This window comes from Rhincodon typus, chromosome 18, assembly GCF_021869965.1.
Source record: "Rhincodon typus isolate 14 chromosome 18, sRhiTyp1.1, whole genome shotgun sequence".
Lineage (NCBI taxonomy): Eukaryota > Metazoa > Chordata > Chondrichthyes > Orectolobiformes > Rhincodontidae > Rhincodon > Rhincodon typus.
Genome location: NC_063349.1, coordinates 42,020,583 through 42,039,299, shown reverse-complemented (window position 1 = coordinate 42,039,299; position 18,717 = coordinate 42,020,583). Strand labels below are relative to the sequence as shown.

Below are 18,717 nucleotides of genomic sequence, written 5' to 3'. Positions count from 1 at the left end.
AAATGAGAGGAATGATGGAAATGTTGTTATTTCAGTTCTCACGTATGTTAAAGAATACGCTTGCAGGAGGAAGCAGAAAGCCTGAAACATAGAACCTAATTTTACAAAATAGCTGACTGAGACTCATTGAGTGGAGTGAAAATTTGCTAGCTTTGGCGTTCAAGGTAGAAACTCTCAAAACCGCTGTATGACGTCTAGAAAATCTCAATTTACCTGTAGCCTCACAGGTCTAGTGACACGTCTGGTTCTGTATAATGATACAATTGTTATGCCAGTAATGTCTTGGAATTCAACTATTTGAATGTATAAACCTGTTGGTTTTGTCCTCTGCCTAGTGGATGAGCAAACCAAATTAACTATGATTAATAAAGAGCTTATCTTTTTAAAACTCCATTAACTAAAATCTATTTAATTGCTTTTATGAAGTTTTGTCTTAACTACCAGCAAAGAAGAAATTGCACTGCTATTTTGGAGTAGGAAATCTTATCAGATTGAGCAGTAAGGGACATGATTCAAAAGCATATGGTGGCTCAGTGGTTAGCACTGCTGCCTCACAGCGCCAGGGACCTGGGTTCCACCCTCTGGCGACTGCCTGAGTGGAGTTTGCACATTCTCCCCATGTCTGCATGGGTTTCCTTCGGGTACTCCGATTTCCTCCCACAGTCCAAAGATGTGCAGGTTAGGTGGATTGGCCATGCTAAATTGCCTGTGGTGTTCAGGGATGTGTAGCTTAGGTGGGTTATAGGGGATGGATCTGGGTGGGATGCTCTGAGGGTCGGTGTGGACTTTTTGGGCCGAAGGGCCTGTTTCCACACTGTAGGAATTCTATTCTATTCTATTTCATATTTGAAAGAGGATGTGTTTTTTGAATCAGAGTGTCTGAAGTTAAGCTTCTTGTAGAAATTGCCTTATAAACTACCCCGATTAGATGGAATAATATCAGGCTAAGGCATGTTGAGTTATTTTCTTGCACTGTTTTGTATGTTGTCAAAATGACTGACCACTAACATTGGATGCTGGCCTCATTATCAATAAGGCACTGTGCTTGTGTCCCTGTTGCTGCTACCTCTTTATTATCTGCCTGTAACTAGGACATCAGTAGAAGACCATTCAATAGTTTTCCAGTTTTGGAAACAGCCATTTTTCCTTCCACACTGATTAGTGTAGAATGCATACGTTTGGGTCCAAGCAAGTTGAACACTGAATTTTCTAGACTTTGGCAGATTCTGATAATTCATGTTTTAACAAGTTCAAAACTGTTAGCTTACTGATCTCTATCTCAGCACAATGGACTAGTAAATTGCATGTTAGCAGGACTTCAGCCATTGCTTTTTAATGCATATAGTGCAGTACTGAAGTTCCTCTTACTGCCACATTGGATTAAGTTTCACTTGACTCAGTGGACGTCACTTGATTATCGGACTGAGGAATTTTCCACTACCTTGGGTAACTTGTTCTAAACGAATGGACAAATCCAAATGATTGGAAAAATTTCTTCATGATAACCCTTTATAAAGATGCTTCTAGAATTATGAGTTTGGAATGATGAATGCATACTTTAAAAAGACAAAATCCAGAAAGAGATTCATAGCTCTAGATTTTCACCTAAGTCATCCTGAAACAGCTTATTCTTTATCTTTTGAGCTTACTTAAGATCAAGGCTGGTGAATTGCATTGTGAGTAGTGGTTCCTCGGTGACAACATAGAATAAAGATTATTTTTACAATTGCCAAGATAATGAAGTTAATACCTTATTTGTGACAGATTTTAATTAACAAGACCTATCAGTTAGTTTTTTTTTTAATAAACACAGTTGAGGTTTATTATCAAAACAAAACTTTATTAAATAAAGATTTAATTAACGTACATAGTCAGTAATATAGAAGTATAAATGTTTATTCCTGTAGATATTCCCAAAAGACTTCATATTTCTCCAGAGATTAGTGCTCTGGAAATAATACACATTTACCAGAACATTATTCTTGAAGACAAATAGATAAATAGAAGTCTGTTGCTGTGTTTGGCATATGTGATCATCACTAATCACACATGATGGCATGGTGGCTCCAAATTAGCACTGCTTCCTCACAGTGCCAGGGACCCAGGTTTAGTTCCACACTTGGGTGACTGTCAGCATGGTGTTTGCACATTCTCCCTCTTTCTGTGTGGGGTTTCTTTTAGGTGCTCTGGTTTCCTCCAACAGTCCAGAGTTGTGCAGGTTAGGTGGATTGGCCATGCTAAATTGCCCATAGTGTCCAGGGATGTGCAGGCTAGATGAATTAGCAGTGTTCCAGGGATAGGGTGGGTCTGGCTGGGATGCTCTTCAGGGGTTCAGTGTGGACTCGATGGGCCAAATGGCCTGCTTCCACACTGTAGAGATTCTGTGATGGTTCTCTCTGAAGTCTGGCAGATACAGCTTGCTCAGGATATTGAAGACCATTTCAAGATACTGTCGATCTTTCAAAGAGCATACGAGTTTCACCCTAAACACAACAAATGGGTTTCTTTTCAGATCAGTTCGGAAGCTTGTTCTTAGCAAGCTTTCCTCCAGCTCAGCTTGTTTCTAGCAAGCTTTCTCCCAATTCTGCTTGTTATCCGCAGGCTTTTCTCTGGAAGGTAGAGAGTAGGAATAAAGGGGTCTTTTTCAGGATGGAGGTCGGTAACTAGTGGAGTTCTGCAGAGGTTAGTGCTGGGGCCACAACTATTCACGTTATACATTAATAATCGAGATGAAGGAACTGAGGGCATTATTGCTAATTTCACAAATATCGCAAAAATAGGTAGTGGGGGCAGATAGTGTTGAGGAAGCAGGGAGGCTGCAGAAGGACTTGGGCAGGCTACGAGAGTGGACAAAGAAGTGGCAGATGGAATATGATGTGGGAAAGTATAAAATTATGTACTTTGGTAAGGAGAGTAGAAATGTAGACTATTTTCCAAATGGGGAAAGGCTTCATAAATCTGAAGCGCAAGGGGACTTGGGAGTCTTAGTTCAGGATTCTCTTATGGTTAATGTGCAATTTCACTTGGCATTTAGGAAGGCAAATGCAATATTAGCATTCATTTTGAGAGGGCTAGAACAGAAGAGCAAAAATATACTGTTTAGGCTCTATAAGGCTCTGGTCAGACCACATTTTGAATACTATGAGCAATTTTGACCCCCATATCTAAGGAACAATATGTTGGTGATAGGAGGGGCTCCAGAGGAGGTTTACAAGAAGAATCCTGGGAATGAAAGGCTTGTCATATGCAGAGTGGTTGGGGTCTCTGGGTCTGTATTCGATGGAGTTTAGATGGTTGGGGGGAGATCTTATTGAAACTTACAGAATATTGAGAGATCTGGATAGAGTAGACACGGAGAAGACGTCTCCACTAGTAGGAGAGACTGGGTTCCAAGAGTACAGCCTCAGAACGAAGGGTTGACCCTTTAGAACCGAGACAAGGAGGAATTTCTTCAGCTAACGGGTGGTTAAGTTGTGAAACTGATTGCCTCAGAAAGCTGTGAAGGCTTGTAACTGAGTATATTTAAGACGAGGATAGATAAGTTCTTGACTAGCAAGGGGATCAATGATTCCAGGGAGAAGATAGGAGAATGGGGTTGCAAAACATATATCAGCTGTGATCAAATGGTGGAGCAGACTCATAGAAGCATTGAATCATATAATCTGTAGTGTGGGTAGGCTGAATGGCCTAATTCTGCTCCTATGTCTTTTAGTTTTATGGTCCTACTTAGCTTGTTCTCAGAAAGCTTCCCTTCAATGCATCTTGTTATTAGCAGGCTTACCTCCGAGTCATTTACCAGTTAAAAATGTTCAAAATGACTCCAGCTGGGAGTCCTGAGCAAAAGAATAGTTTATCGCCTGTCAAATGATTTACTGGAAGCTCATCTGCAGTGTCCACAATGAGGTTTCAATGATCACTTCTAAAGAATCCATTCCAGATATTTCCACAAAACTTGAAACAAATCCATTTTGTACAATTCTTCAATACTTAAGTTTTCTGAGTAATATTGAATATGAAACCTCTTCATAACAAAATAAGTCAAAGTGTATGAGTCCAGGAACACAGCTTCATATTGCTAAAGAAGCACGGCAAAGCAACAGCATTGACTGACAAACCTTGAATCCAAACAAAATGTACAAGAGTGATGAGAAAAGATCCTTGAACTGTGGAAATTTGGACTGGTATCATACAGGAATAAAGCAAACTTGCATTTAAGTGGTAAATATTATAAAATGTCCCGAAGCACTTTTATACAGTGGATTACTTTGAAAATACAGATCATATAGTTTTGTAGGCAAAATTTGCATATGATAAACTTGGACAAATTTCCGTGCTAAATTTCATTTTTGTAATACTGGTCAATGAGGAATATTATTCAAATTCTAGGAGACCTGCATTCTTTCTGTCAAATGGAAGTGTAGAAACGACAGATGAGGTATTAATTTACTGCTTTGTCTGAACTCGTGCTCTTCCGATATCTTGTCCCGTACTGCTGCCAAGTGTAAGACTATATAGTGAACTTTTGTGATATAGTTTGAATCGACAACCTACTGATTCAAATGTGTGGTTAACATAATACTTCACCCCTAGACTATTTTCATATGATCCTGTTTTAAAATTGAATTGTAACATAATCCCAATGCTAGCAATAAAGCGGTATAGTAAGATTAAGTATATAGTTATTAAAGTTTGTCTATTTTTATATTTCTTACGAATTTCTCTATTTAAATGATGTATAACATTGATCTGTGAAAAATGTTTACTTATAAATTACTCCTTACAAAATATTTTATGTAGTCATTTCATTTCAGCCAAGCTCTGCATATACTCTGGATACAGAAGGCTCAGTGACAACCCCCTCCACAGCACCACCACACTGTAAACTGCACCTCCATTTCTCTTTCATTTATACTCAGATGTGCATGAACTCACACAATAATCAGTCTCTATCTTATTCTTCTGCCCACCTCCCTACCTCACCCTTATGTGCACACATTCATAAGCATGCACGTTAATCAACCCGTCTCTTCCAGAGATGTTAGCCTGAGGTAAGGAGCCTGTAATAAATCCTGGTCCAGTTTAATGATTTGCCAGTTTTTGTCTGCACTCAGTCACCTACTGAGTTACGCTTGTCTGTTTCTGGCTTATGCATGGTCAATGCATAGATCTTGACCTGGCTACCAAAAGTGCTTAGAGGTAACAAGAACATTTTGGATTCACTGTCCGCCCTTACTAGGTGATAGTATCAACGCATTAGGTCCCGGACTATCCAAGCAGAACTTCTGGATTAGGTATTCTCCTCTTTACATTCACCATTGCTGCTTCAGAGGAGAAAGATCCCAAAAGCAATGTCTGTGATCGATTTTTGCAGGATATGATCTCAAATTGGGAACCGCTGGGATAATAGTTAAAATCTCAGTTCAAAATTGAGTTTATACAATTTTCTGAATGTATAAATAGGTTTATGAAATAATCTCGTTCGAGGGGCAACCAATCCATTTAAAGTAACATTTATTATTACACACCTGTGGAGTTCCATGTTTTTGACTTGACAATTTTTGAATCTTTAATTTCCTTTGTTGCTTGAGTTTTGTTTATAAAATTGTGTACGATGGATCTGTGTACAGTATTAAGTCCATTTCTTTGATCCACTAATGGAAACTTTTGACTATCTGATTTGTTTCTGACTGCACATGCTTTTCCCCTAGATGCTGGCATCTCCATCACCATCAACATCAGGGCAGCTATCTCAGTTTGGTGCAAGTTTATATGGGCAAAGTAAGTCTTTTTCTGTTGTTGAAGTGTTGTATTTAGAGCAAAAGCCCTTAACTGAATAGTTATGAATCTCAATGCATAATGGACAGCAGAGCTAGCACTGCAATTATTTACTGTCTTGAATTTATAATTTCAAAAGTACTAGTTTTGACAACAAACATGATACCATAAGCTGTTTTCCTGTTGTTAATAATACAATATTATTGCTGAAAGAAAACAAACATTTTGTCAAAGCTTTTTGTCTTGCACTCAACAGGATGTATACAAGAATACCAATGTAAAGAAATGCAAAATAAATCTACTATAATTTATACTGTATGAGAAGTGTGCTGATTGGTTGGCAAGTGGACTCTGGTAGCGATGTTGCCAAGAAGAATGGTGATGACTGGCAGTTAACTGCCAAATTTTGTTTAATTTAAACCAGGCAGGTTGATTGTGATTGGTCAAGTCATTGCCCTGCTGAATAAATCTGAAAATGGTATGTATTTTTATGCTTGGAAAAAGGGGCAAAGCTGTGTACATGTTCTTTCTGCCTGCAAAGAACAGGAACCTGTATATTAATGTATGTGGCTTCCAGCCCACACAAATGTGACAAACCTGACTGATGGTCTTAAATTTGATGTAATTCTTAGCAGACTCACGATTACATAGCAAGTGGTGTCCAATCATAGAATCACATCTAATGTTGAATACTGTTTTGAGTTCAGAGTCCACTTGCCAATAATCAGCACTTTCTTCTCAAAGTATATAATGTCCCATTTACATTGATGTTCTTATGAATGCCCTGATGAGTGGAAGGATAAAAAGTTTCGACAAAATGTGCTTTTGTTCAACAATATTCAAATGTCTAGACATCACTACGATTGCTTTATTGTCAAATGTGCACATGAAAGTGTATAACTTGAAACATAATAAAGTGTAGCTAATGAGAAACAATGCATTATCCAAACCACAATTCTAAAGTGCTGGCTGAAATAGTTTTACAGGTATTGTAGATCTTTTGCTGGAATATGACTCGGCATTGATTTCCTCATAGTTTCATGGATAAACCTAGTAAGTTAACATGCAACTTAATACATACATAATAATCAGTATCCAGTAGTATTTTTAACGAACAAAAGTGCTCATTCAATACTAGGCAAGCTCAGACAATCAAAACAACAATTGAAAAAGCCTGTATTCATATTTTTGCAGGTGCATTAGGCCTTCCGATGAGGGGAATGGGCAACAATAACCCCCAGTTAAATCGCAGCTTATCACAAGGTACTCAGTTACCCAATCATGTAACGCCAACAACAGGAGTGCCAACAATGTCACTTCATACTCCATCTTCACCAAGCAGGTAATGAGATAAAGCAATTTTAATTACCTCTTGCAGTATCAGTGTTCAACAATATAAACATTGGTTTTATGGTTGGTGATGTGGAACTTTATAGCACTGTAGAAACAGCTTTTAAGTAGATGCAATGCATTATTTGAATATTACTTGAAGTTCATAAGATGAACAATATGCTGCTTTTTATACAGGCACCATTTGATTCTTGGTGTGGATTCCTGTGTATTCGTGCTCAAAGCACTTATAACTAGAGTGTCAGGCCAGAATTTTAGACACAACTGTACATGGTGATTTTTCTTGTGATTTTTGAGTTACCCATATTGCATCTTCAGTTTTCATATTTAAAGGCAGAATATATGGTTAATGGTTGGCTTACTGTTTGGGCCCCTTTATTCACTCATGGGACGTCGGCATCACTGGCTGGGCAGTATTTATTGCCCATCCCTAGTTGCCCTTGAGTAGGTGCTGGTGAGCTGTCATCTTGAATTGTTGCAGTCTACATGCTTTAGGTTGACCCACAATGCCCTTGGGAAGGGAATTTCAGGATATTGAGCCAGCAACAGTGAAGGAATGGCATATATTTTCAGGCAAGGATGGTGAATAGTTGGGAGGCGAACTTACAGGTAGTGGTGTTCCCATATATCTGCTGCCCTTGTCCTTCTAGATGAAAGTGGCCGTGGGTTTGGAAGCTGCTGTCTAAGGATATTTGGTGAATTTCTGCAGTGCATCTTGTAGATAGTACACACTGCTGCTACTGAGCATCGGTGGTGGAGGGATTGGATGCTTGTGGATGTTGTGCCAATCGAGTGTGCTGGTTTGTTCTGCATGGTGTCAAGCTTCTTAAGTGTTTTTGGAGCTGTATCTGTCCAGACAAGTGGGAGGTATTCCATCACACTCTGACTTCTGCCTTGTAGATGGTGGACAGGCTTTGGGGAGTCAGGAGGTTAATTACTCACCACCGTATTCCTAGCCTCTGACCTGCTGTTGTAGCCACTGTGTTTATGTGGTTAGTCCAGTTCAGTTTCTGGTCAATGGTAACCCTAAGGATGTTGATAGTGGAGGATTCAGTGATGGTAACACCATTGAATGTCAAGAGGTGGTGCTTAGATGGTCTCTTATTGGAGATGGTCATTGCCTGGCATTTGTGTGGTCTGAATGTTACTTACTATTTGTCAGCTTAAGCCTGGGTATTGTCCAGATTTTGTTGCATTTGGACACAGACTGCTTTAGCATCTGAGGAGTCACGAATGGTGCTGAACATTGTGCAGTCGTTGGCAAACATTCTAGTGTCTGACCTTACGATGGAGGGAAGGCCATTGATGAAGCGGTTGAAGATAGTTGGACCTAGGACACTACCCTTAAGAATTCCTGTGGTGATGTCCCTGAGCTGAGATGGTTGGACCTCCAACAACCAAAACTATCTTCCTATGTGCCAGGTATGACTCCAACTAGCGTTTGCCCCCCGATACTCAGAGATCAGGTTTTCTAGGGCTCCTTGATGCCACACTCGGTTGAATGCAGCCTTGATGTCAAGGGTAGTCACTCTCACCCCACATCACCAATGGAATTCGGCTCTTTTTATCCATGTTTGAATCAAAGCCGTAATGAATTCAGGAGCTGAGTGACCCAGGCAGAGGCCAAACTGGGTGACAGTGAGCAGGTTGTTGCTGAGCAGGTGCTGCTTATAAGAATGTTGATAACATCCTCCATCTCTACTGATGGGGCCGGGTTGGATTTGTCCTATACACAAAAGGCAGGACATACTTGGGCAATTTTCCACATTGTCAGATGCTAGTGTTGTAACTATACTGGAACAGCTTGGCTGGGAGAGCAGCAAGTTCTGGAGCACAAGTCTTCAGTACTATTGCCAGAATGCTGTGAGGACCCATAGCCTTTGCACTGTCCAGTGCTCCCACTTGTTTCTTGATATCATGTGGAGTGAATCAATTGGCTGAAAACTGGCATCTGTAATGCTGGTGATCACTAGAGAAGGCTGAGATAGATCATTCACTTGGCACTTCTAGCTGAAGCTTTCAGTCTAATCATTTGCACTGACATTTAGGCTCTTAAGTCATTGCGGATGGGGATGCTTGTGAAGCCTCCTCTTCCAGTGAGTGATTTAATTGCCCACCATCATTCACGAATGGATGTGGCAGGACTGCAGTGCTAAGATCTGACCCACTGCTTGTGGTATCGCTTAGCTCTGTCTGTCACTTGCTGTTTTATGCTGTGGGTAGCTTCACCAGGTTGATACCTCATTTTTAGATATGCTTGGTGCTGCTCCTGGCATGCCCTCCTGCATTCTCCATTGCAGCAAGGGCTGGTTACCTGGCTTGATGGTAATGGCTGAATGTGGGATATGCCCGACATGAGGTTGCAGATTGTGCTGGAATACGCTGTGCAGGTGATGATGACTCTCCATCTCATGGATGCCTAGTCTTGAGTTTCTAGAACCATTCAAATTCTATCCCAATTAGCGCTGTCGTATGCCACGTTACATGATGGATGCAATTCCCATTCGAAAGGCATGACATCGTCTCCATAAGGATTATGCAGTAGTCACTCTTACCAATACTGTCATAGATAGATGCATCTGCAGCTGGCAGATTTGTAAGTGTTATTAATGTAGTTGGATATGTTTTGCCATTTTAAGTGAACATGTCAGATGACTCTCAGCTGAAGCTAGGGAGGCAGTCTAAAACTGACTATGGAGCTGAAAGGACACACGATAAAGTATTTCTTGTTCAGGTTTACCTACCATCTACCTCGTTCTATTTATCATTCTAGTGAACCACAAACATAATAGTAAGGATGAGGTCAAGTATGTTTTCCTTCTTGTTGGTTTCTTCACCACCTGTTGCAGACCCAGTCTAGCAGCTATGTGCTTTAGGACCCACAGCTTGATCAATGATGCTGCTGCTGAGCCACTCTTGGTGGTGGACATTGAAATTCTCCCATCCAGGGTGCATTTTGCACCCTTGCCATTCTTGGTGCTTCCTCTATGAGTTGTTCAACATGATGCAGTACTGATTCATCAGCTGAGGGAGAACGGTATCTGATAGGATCCAGAGTCAATGTAGAGGATTCCGAGGGCAACTCCCAATTGCATGCCATTGTGTTGTCACTTCTGCTGGGTCTGTTCTGCCTTTGGCATAGGACATATCCAGGGATGGTGATGGTGGTGTCTGGGACATTGTCAGGCATTGTACGGAATCACACCTCTGACAGGCTGTTGCTTGACTAGTTTGAGACAGCTCTGCCAATTTTGGCATGAGCCCCGGACGTTAGTAAAGAGGACTTTGCAGGGTCAACAGGGCTGTTTCTACTGGTGTCTTTTCCGGTGTCCAGTTCGATGCTGGATGGTCCATTTGATTCACTTCTTTGTTGAAAACTTCATAGCGATTGATACAACTGAGTGGCTTACTAGGCATTTCAGGGGGCAGTTGAGAACCGCTGACATTGCTGTGGATCTGGAGTCACATTAGGCCAGACTAGGTGAGGGTGGCAGATTTTCTTCCCTGAAAGACAATAGTGAGCCAGATGGGTTTTTCTGACAATCGATGGTTTCAAGCTCATCAGTAGCTTCTCTTAATTCCGGATATTTTTCATTGAATTCAAATTCCAGTACCTGCCATGGAAGGATTTGAACCCAAGTCCCAGGGAGTTTAGCTGAGTTTCTGGATTAATAGTCTAGCAAGAATAGCACTAGACCATTGTCTCGTGCTAGAAGATTGCCACTTTTCTTTCAGCCATTTTTATACATTTTGTTGAATACAAATAAGATTGGCAGGAAATTTGGGCATAACCTGGCATTGGCAAAATTAGTGCATGAATGGATGTAATTTCAGATGTAACTTTTACAGGAAATTCCACTTCCTGTTATTATTTTGTCTGTGTTAATAGCTGAATTTATTACATTTAATGGAATTCCGGTGGGTTTGCCTTCTGAGTGATGAGTGTCCACACTAGTATCCTGTGAGGTTTCTCTTGCAAATAAACATAATTCTTTCTGGGATATGGAAGTGCTGAGGGCTTATTTTCCTGTGACCTTTTATACAGTCAGAAATTGGTTTTTCTTATATGGTTTCAAAGGTGTATTATTGCTGTTGCCATGAAAGCAGCTTATGTTAAAGAACACATTGTTATGCTCTCAGCTGACAGAAGTATTAGATAAATCTGTTCCGAGAGTTGAAACCTGGCTCGGTAGGTTAAATAGTTCATTTTTGAAGTAGTTTAACCTGATCGCTAGTCACTGAAGCATATTCATTTGAGGTGGCAGATGTTCTTTAACAACAGACCATTAGTTGATTACGCGAAAGAAATATAAAAGGTGTGTCTAAAAGACAATTAGAAACATCAAGACAAGTTTACTACTATCCATTACAACGACTTCAGCCCACAGAAATATTGCCGTTTTCTTCTTAGCGTTTTAAATCTTAACTGACTTTCCCAGTTTCTTTTCCTTGGACTGTAGTGACAGTGTCTCAGCTCCTTTGAGTCCTGGCATGAACCTGTCACGAATCTGATCTCCTAAACTTTCTCAGCTATAGTAACTTTCTATCCAAACTTTCCTGACTTGAAAGCCTCACAGACTATAAACCTCTGTTTGAGAAACTTCTGTTAAGGTGATTTATTCCCCTGAATTGAACTGGGAGAAATTTTGTTCCCCTGAGAAGAAACTATTCTATCTTCTAGAACTGAGCTTCAGGTTCTTCTGAAATGAAAACTTGAGCCTTCTGTTTGGAAGTCAAAACTAAACTAAACTGCCTGTCAGAAACTCAACAATATAATAATTTTATCAGTTAACACCATCAGGACTCCCCTAGCCATATGATTGCAGTCTCATGTTTTCTCAAAACGGATGCATTTTGGCCCATCTGACTTCCAGATCAGCTTTATAAAAAACCTGCACAGAACTGACCGCAATTCATGAATCTATTTTTAAAAATGTCAAAATTCCAAAAATAGTATATACTGCACACTTTTTCCATCATAACTTGAATTATAATTCAATGCATTATTTTACATTATTTGTAATGTGAACCTGAGAGTGAATATTCTGAGATTTAGCAGAAAAATATGTGGCATGTTATATTGGCTGTTTCTATAATTTGTTCATAGGTTTTCATACGTATGGCAGATACAGTGCTATTTAATATTTGCTGTTTTTTAACAGGAGCATTTTGCCTATGAATCCCAGGAATATGATGAATCATTCCCAGGTTGGACAAGGGATTGGGATTCCAGGGAGGACAAATAGCATGAGCAGCTCTGGTTTAGGCAGTCCAAACAGAAGCTCACCTAGCATTATATGTATGCCAAAGCAGCAGCCATCCCGGCAACCTTTTACAGTGAGCAGGTAAGCCCTGTTCTTCTTCTGTGGTTATGAGGAAAATGTTGGTAATGGACAAATCTAAGTGGGTTTGAGTACTTCCACTAGTTACTCATATACTATGTCAAAGATTTTTCTGGAGGGACTCATTATTTGGTCTGACAGCTATTAATAACAGCTCTGTCTTATACATGGTATCCTGTTTTAAAATAGCTGCGTAGCGACAGAAATGACAACTTTTGAACTTGCCCAAAATATCTAAAAGAAACAAAAATAAATCCCACTTAAGTAATATTCTGGTCAGCACCTTACTCATCCCCCTTTGGCATTTATAGGGTCAAGTACTGGATCAGAAGAAATAAGCCCCGCTTCCAATCCACAACAAATACATATTTTTGGTAAAATACACATATATGTTGAATGGATTCAAAGGCATAATGCATCTTTTAGAAGTGTTAATCACACTTTTCAAAGTAATCTAACCTAATTTTATTAAAGCAAAAACGAGCTGTACAATGGATTGGGAGCAATAGATAAAACTAGAGTCAGAATTAATACAATATTACATGAAATCAGACTAAGAATACAAGAAGGTCTAAGGGAGGTTTGCAGTGCATGTGTGTAACACACAGTGTGCTAAATGTGGCTGATAACTTGCATGTGCAAATAACCACTTGGAAATATGAGGTTGTGGCAGTCATGGAGACCTAGCTCCAAAAAGGGTAGGATTGGATGATAAATATTCTTGAATATAAAGGCCAAATTCTTCTGGGTTGGGACCATTTCCAAGCTTGCACTTTTACAGGAGGTAGCCAATGAATAGGTTCCAGTTGTTGCCTATTTAGGTGTGCTGAATGGCACAGGAGAGCCAATTGGGCAGTCTGACTGGTGAACAAAGCGGCAGCCCTCTTGCACTGTCCAGGCAATAAGAGGCTTGAGGGAGACTCCAATTTGAGGCCCTTTTGAAAGGGTGCTGACAAGATATTTGAAAAGAAGACCCAGAACTCTAAGGGCCTTCAGTGTGGAGGGGGAATGTCTCCATGTGAATGTATTTTGGTACGTTTTCAGCCTTTGAGACCATTTTTTTCTGTCATGTACATAAACCTACGATTATCCATTGACCACTCACTGTGTAGCTAGCTCGAAGCTTTGCCAGGATCTGGATGAAATTGGATGACCGTCCACGTTATTAAAATTTCAATGCGTTTGGGTATCGGTCATTACTCTTCAGTTGAATTGTTAGTAGCCCACCTCTAGGAAAAGCCCATCGAGATGGAGCCCACCTTGGTGGGCCATATTTCCATGCTCACAACTCTCCTAATTGGTCTTGGAAAAGTTCTGACTGAAGTGTTTTATAAAGAAAGGAAATGAAAGAATGGAGTGAATGTGGCAGTGTTAGTTAAGGAGCGCAGTGCTGGAGAGAATGGATGTCCTGGAGGGGTTGAGGATAGCATTTATTTGGTTAGAATGATGAAACATAGAGATGCCTTAAACTAGGTATATTAAAGACCACCAACTAGTGTGAAGGATATAGAGAACAAATGTGCAGGAAAGTTATGAAGGTATGCAAGAATAATAGAATGCTTACCACGAGGGACTTGAATTACCACAAATAGTTTGGGGTAGTAATACTGTTAAAGTTATAGAGGGAGGTGATTTCTTGAAATATGCCTAGGAATACTTTTTGATGAATATATTTTTGGTCCAATGAGGAACGAGGTATTGCTGAATTTGTTTTTGGGATATGACGTGCCTCAAGTGATTGTAGTCTCAAAATGTCTTGAGCACATGGAAAAGGACGGGACACTTTAGAGTAAAAATACTTAATTGGAAGGCAGCCATTTTCAGTGAGCTGTGAAAAGGATCTGATCTGGGTAATTTTGAATGAAAAATTGGTGGGCAAACTGTGAGCAAGTGGCTTTCTTTAAAGAAGACATGGTTTGGGTGCAAGTCTACTACAAGGGAAAAAGGTAGGGCAATCAACCTACAGTTCTTTGACAAACAAAATGGATAATAATTAAGGTGACACAAAAATAATGAGTGCACATTAGATGTCAGGTTGATAATGTGAGTGAGAACCATTGCCTGAGAGTGAGGTTGAGGCAGATTCAACCAGTGCTTCCAAAAAGGAATTAGATTACTAACATGAAGGAAGTAAGTTGCGGGGCTGTTGGGGAAGCATAGGGTAGTGGTGCTAGCTGGTTTGCTCTTGCAGAAAGCTGGCATGAGGGTCAAATGACTAGCTCTTCTGCTGTACCCATTCTTTGCTTGTATAAATTTACTTTCCGGGGAGGTGATGGTGTGATGGCAATTTCACTGGACTAGTAATCCAGAGCTCTACACTAATGTTCTGTGTCTGTGGGTTTAAATCCCATCATGACAGATGTTGAAATTTTATTTAATAAAATCTGAAATTGAAAGCTAGTCGAATGATGCAACCGTTGTCATTGTCGTAAAAATCCGTATGGTTTACTAATGCCTTTTTAGGTAAGGAAATCTATTGTCCTAGCAAGCCAGTCAGTTGTATCAAAGTATTAACAAGGGAAGAAAACTGGATGGACCACTCAGCATCAACCTAGACTCTGGAAATGACATCGGCAAACACAGCCTTGTCGAACCTGCAAAGTCCTCATTATTATTCTTATTTCTGGAATTTGATGCCTGGTTTGATGGCGGAGGCAGAAACCCTCAATTCCTTTAAAAGGTACCCGGATCTGCACCTGAAGTGCTGTAACCTGCAAGGCTACCAGCTCAGTGCCGGAAGGTGGGATTAGAATAGGTGTCTAGTTCTTTTGGCTGGTGCAGATGTGATGAGCTGAATCACATCTTTCTGTCTGTAACCTTTTCTATGGTTCCGACTTTTAGGTGTTCATGTCAAAATTGGACAAACAGCCAAGCAGCAACTTGATTATACAGAATCATAGAAAATAAGAGCAGGAGTAGGCTGTTCAGCTCATCAAGCCTATCCTGCCATTCACCATGATCATGGTTGATCTTCTGTCTCAATGCCATACTCTTGATATCTTGCCATTTAACCTTTAGCAATCTGTTTCTTTTCTAAACATACTCAGTGACTTGGTCTCCAAAGCCTTCTGTGTAGAGAATTCCACAGGTTCACTGCCCTCTGGATGAAGAAATTTATCTTTGTCTCAGTTTGCAATGGCTTACTGCATATCCTGAGACCATAACCCTTTGGCCAGGGAAGATATCGTTCCTGCATCACTGTCAGAATTTTATATGCTTCAATGAGATCTCCACCCACCCCCCCAACACCCCCTTTCATCTAATTCAAAGAAAAAAGGCCCAGCCCACCCAATCTCTCCTCGTATGAAAAACCTGCCAATACAGGAACCAATCTAGTTATTCTTTGCAGCACCCCCTCTTTGGTAAGAACGTTTGTTTTTTTTTCTTATGCAAGGGGACCAAAAAAACACAGAATACTAGGTGTAGTCTGTCCAAGGCCCTGTGCAGCTGGAGTAAGACTTCCTTGCCCCAGTACGCAAACCCTCTTGCAGTGAAGACCAACCTGCCCTCTTAACTGCTTGTGCAACTGCTTGCTTGCTTTCACTAATCAGTGTATGAGGACACCCAGGTTGCTTTATACATTAACATTTCCTATCGATCACAGTTTACATAATAATCTACAATCCTTTTCCGACCAAAGTGGACATTCTCCTGCTTAGCTGCATTGTACTGATATCTGATATGCATTTACCCAAAGCTCAACTTGTCCAAATTGTCTTAAAAGCTCTTTACAGCTTCCTCTCAACTCACAATCCCACCTAGTCTGTGTTGGCAGCAAATTAGTACATTTGACTCCCTCATCTAAATCAGATATGGTTGGAGCCTGACTGTCAGCATGCATGCATTTGTTCCTTTTAATATTGACCATTACCTTTCCACTGTTATGTCTGTTAATGAAGTTACCCAACCTAATGAGACTCAAGCCTCATATCTTGGTATTTTCCTCTACTTAGGTTTAGGATCATAGTTTTGGGTTGGATTACTTCTATTTCTCTTCCAGTGAAGAATTCATAAGGCTATGACCATTTTTTCCCAAAAGGGCCTTTCACAATAGTATTAGTAATTAGCCCTGTCTCATTGCATAAAACAAATCTAAATAGCCTGTTCCCTGTTTGATTCAGCAAGGGGGTACATGCCTAAAAAAGATCTTGTACACTTTCCAGAAATTTGTCCGCTGCAGTATTATTGTTATTATGGTTTGCTCAGCCTATATACAGATTAAAGTTGTACATGATTATTGTAGCACCAATGTTGTATCTCTCATTTACTGTCAGTCCCTATTTTACCACTACTGTTTAGAGGCTCATAGACAAATCCCCCTAATGTTTTCAGTCCTTTGTTGTTTCACCCAGACTGATTCGGTGTCTAGATTTCAGTTGCCAGTATCCTTTCTCACTATTGCATTGATGTCATCTTTCTCTTGCAATGTCATGCTACCTTCTCTTTTCTTGTTCCAGTCCTTCCTGAAGATTGGATATTCAGTTCCCAGGCTTGGTCACCTTGCAGTCATTCCTTTATAATCACAATCATATCGTACCCAATAATTAGTGTTTATGCTGTTAAATTTTTTAACCTTATTGTTGAATGCTGTGTATCCATGTATAATACTTGTCTTTTTGACATTTTTATATACTTTTCTTTGTACAACGATCATATTTGCTGCTAACCATCATTTTCTCTGCCTTCCAATTTTGCTTTCAACTTTTCTATCTTTGACTTCCATCTTTGTTTCCCTGACTTTTGTCTCCCCTGTTCAGATTCCAGCCCGCACCCCCCACCCCAAAAGAAACTCCATGCCATTCTGGTTTAAACTATCCCCTACAGTACCAGTGAACATTCCTGCAAAGATATTGATTTTGGTCCTCCTAGGGTGCATGCATTCAGCTTGCAGAGATCCCATCTTCCTTGGAATCAGTGCCAATGCCTCAAGAATCTAAATCCCTCCCTCCCACAACCGTCACTTCAGCGATGCATTCAACAAGTCTATTCTCAAATTCCTGATCTTACTAGCATATGGCACTGAGACAATACAACAGATTTCTGTCTTTGAGATCCTGCTTTTAAATTTATCTCTAGCTGCTTATATTCTACTTGTAGGACCTCATACCTCTCTTTACCTATGTGGGTAATGCCAACATGGATTACAACCTCTGCATTTTAGTCATAGTGACCAAAACACAGTGTGATTTAATTTTGTTCTGGAAAAGGGAAGAGGTGGTCTGCAAAAATGAGTTTTGGATTATGGGAAGGCAGATTTTATAAGGGAGGGTCTAGCCAAAGTATACTGGAAACACCTACTTGTGGGGAAAACCTACAGAAGAATTTCAGGAGGTGTTCAGAAAGGAAATAGTAAAAGCCCAGCCCCATCATGTTCCCTTTGGGATGAAATGAGCCCAGTGAATCCTGGATATCTAGGAATATTCAGGACTGGATAAGTAGGAAAAGTGAGGCTTTTAGTAGGTGCAAAGGGAGGAAATGATGGAGGCCTGAGTGCAGTAGAGAAAGTGCAGGGAGGGGGTAGCTTGAGAAAGCAATTGAGAGGGCAAAGATGGGGCATAAATAAACACTGGCAGGTAAGTTAGGGAGAATCCCTAGATTTTCTATAAGTATATTAAAGGGATCAACAGAGAAAAACTATTAGGGACCAATCTGTGTGTGGTGCTGGAGGACATTGGTAGGTGTTAAATGAGTACTTTACTTCTGTCTTCATTTGGGAGAAGGAAGGTGTGGGTGCAAAATTCAGTAAAATGGGCTGTGAGGTTCTTGAACAAGGAGTGAGAAGGTATTAGTGCTTTTGACAGGTTCAAATCCACAGGTCTGGATATGTTGTATTTCAGGCTGCTGTAGGAGGTAAGGGAGGAAATTACAGGCGTTCTGACCCAAATTTTTAATTCCTGTCTGGCCACAGGAGAGTTGCTGGAGGAATGGAAGACAGCTGATCTTATTCCCCTTTAGAAGAACAGTGGGATAAACCAGGGAATTACAGACCAGTGAGTGTCTCATCTGCGGTAGGGAAGCTGTAAGAGAAAATTCTGAAGGACAGAATTAATCTGTTCTTGAAGAGGAAAGTTTTGAATGGGGACAGTCAGCATGGCTTTGCCAGAAGGAGGTTGTGCCTAACAAACTTGATTGAAATCTTTGAGAAGGTGATCAAGTTTATAGATGTGGGTAATGTAGTTGATGTTGTCTTTCACAAAGTCTCACTGGGAGCCTGATAAAGAGTGTAAAGTAAGTTTGTGAATGGCACAAA

The 18,717-nt window shown here is 40.3% G+C and overlaps 1 protein-coding gene across 3 annotated transcripts in view; it reads left to right on the top strand.

Annotated features, from left to right (window-relative positions):
- Positions 1-18,717, top strand: part of LOC125485335 (CCR4-NOT transcription complex subunit 2-like) — a 95,144-nt gene that overhangs the window by 62,708 nt on the left and 13,719 nt on the right. For all 3 annotated transcript variants that reach the window (XM_048607642.1, XM_048607640.1, XM_048607641.1), the window contains exons 3-5: positions 5,709-5,778; positions 6,970-7,117; positions 12,288-12,470. In XM_048607642.1, the coding sequence (XP_048463599.1) occupies positions 5,709-5,778; positions 6,970-7,117; positions 12,288-12,470 (401 nt within the window). The remainder of the gene's footprint in view (positions 1-5,708; positions 5,779-6,969; positions 7,118-12,287; positions 12,471-18,717) is intronic.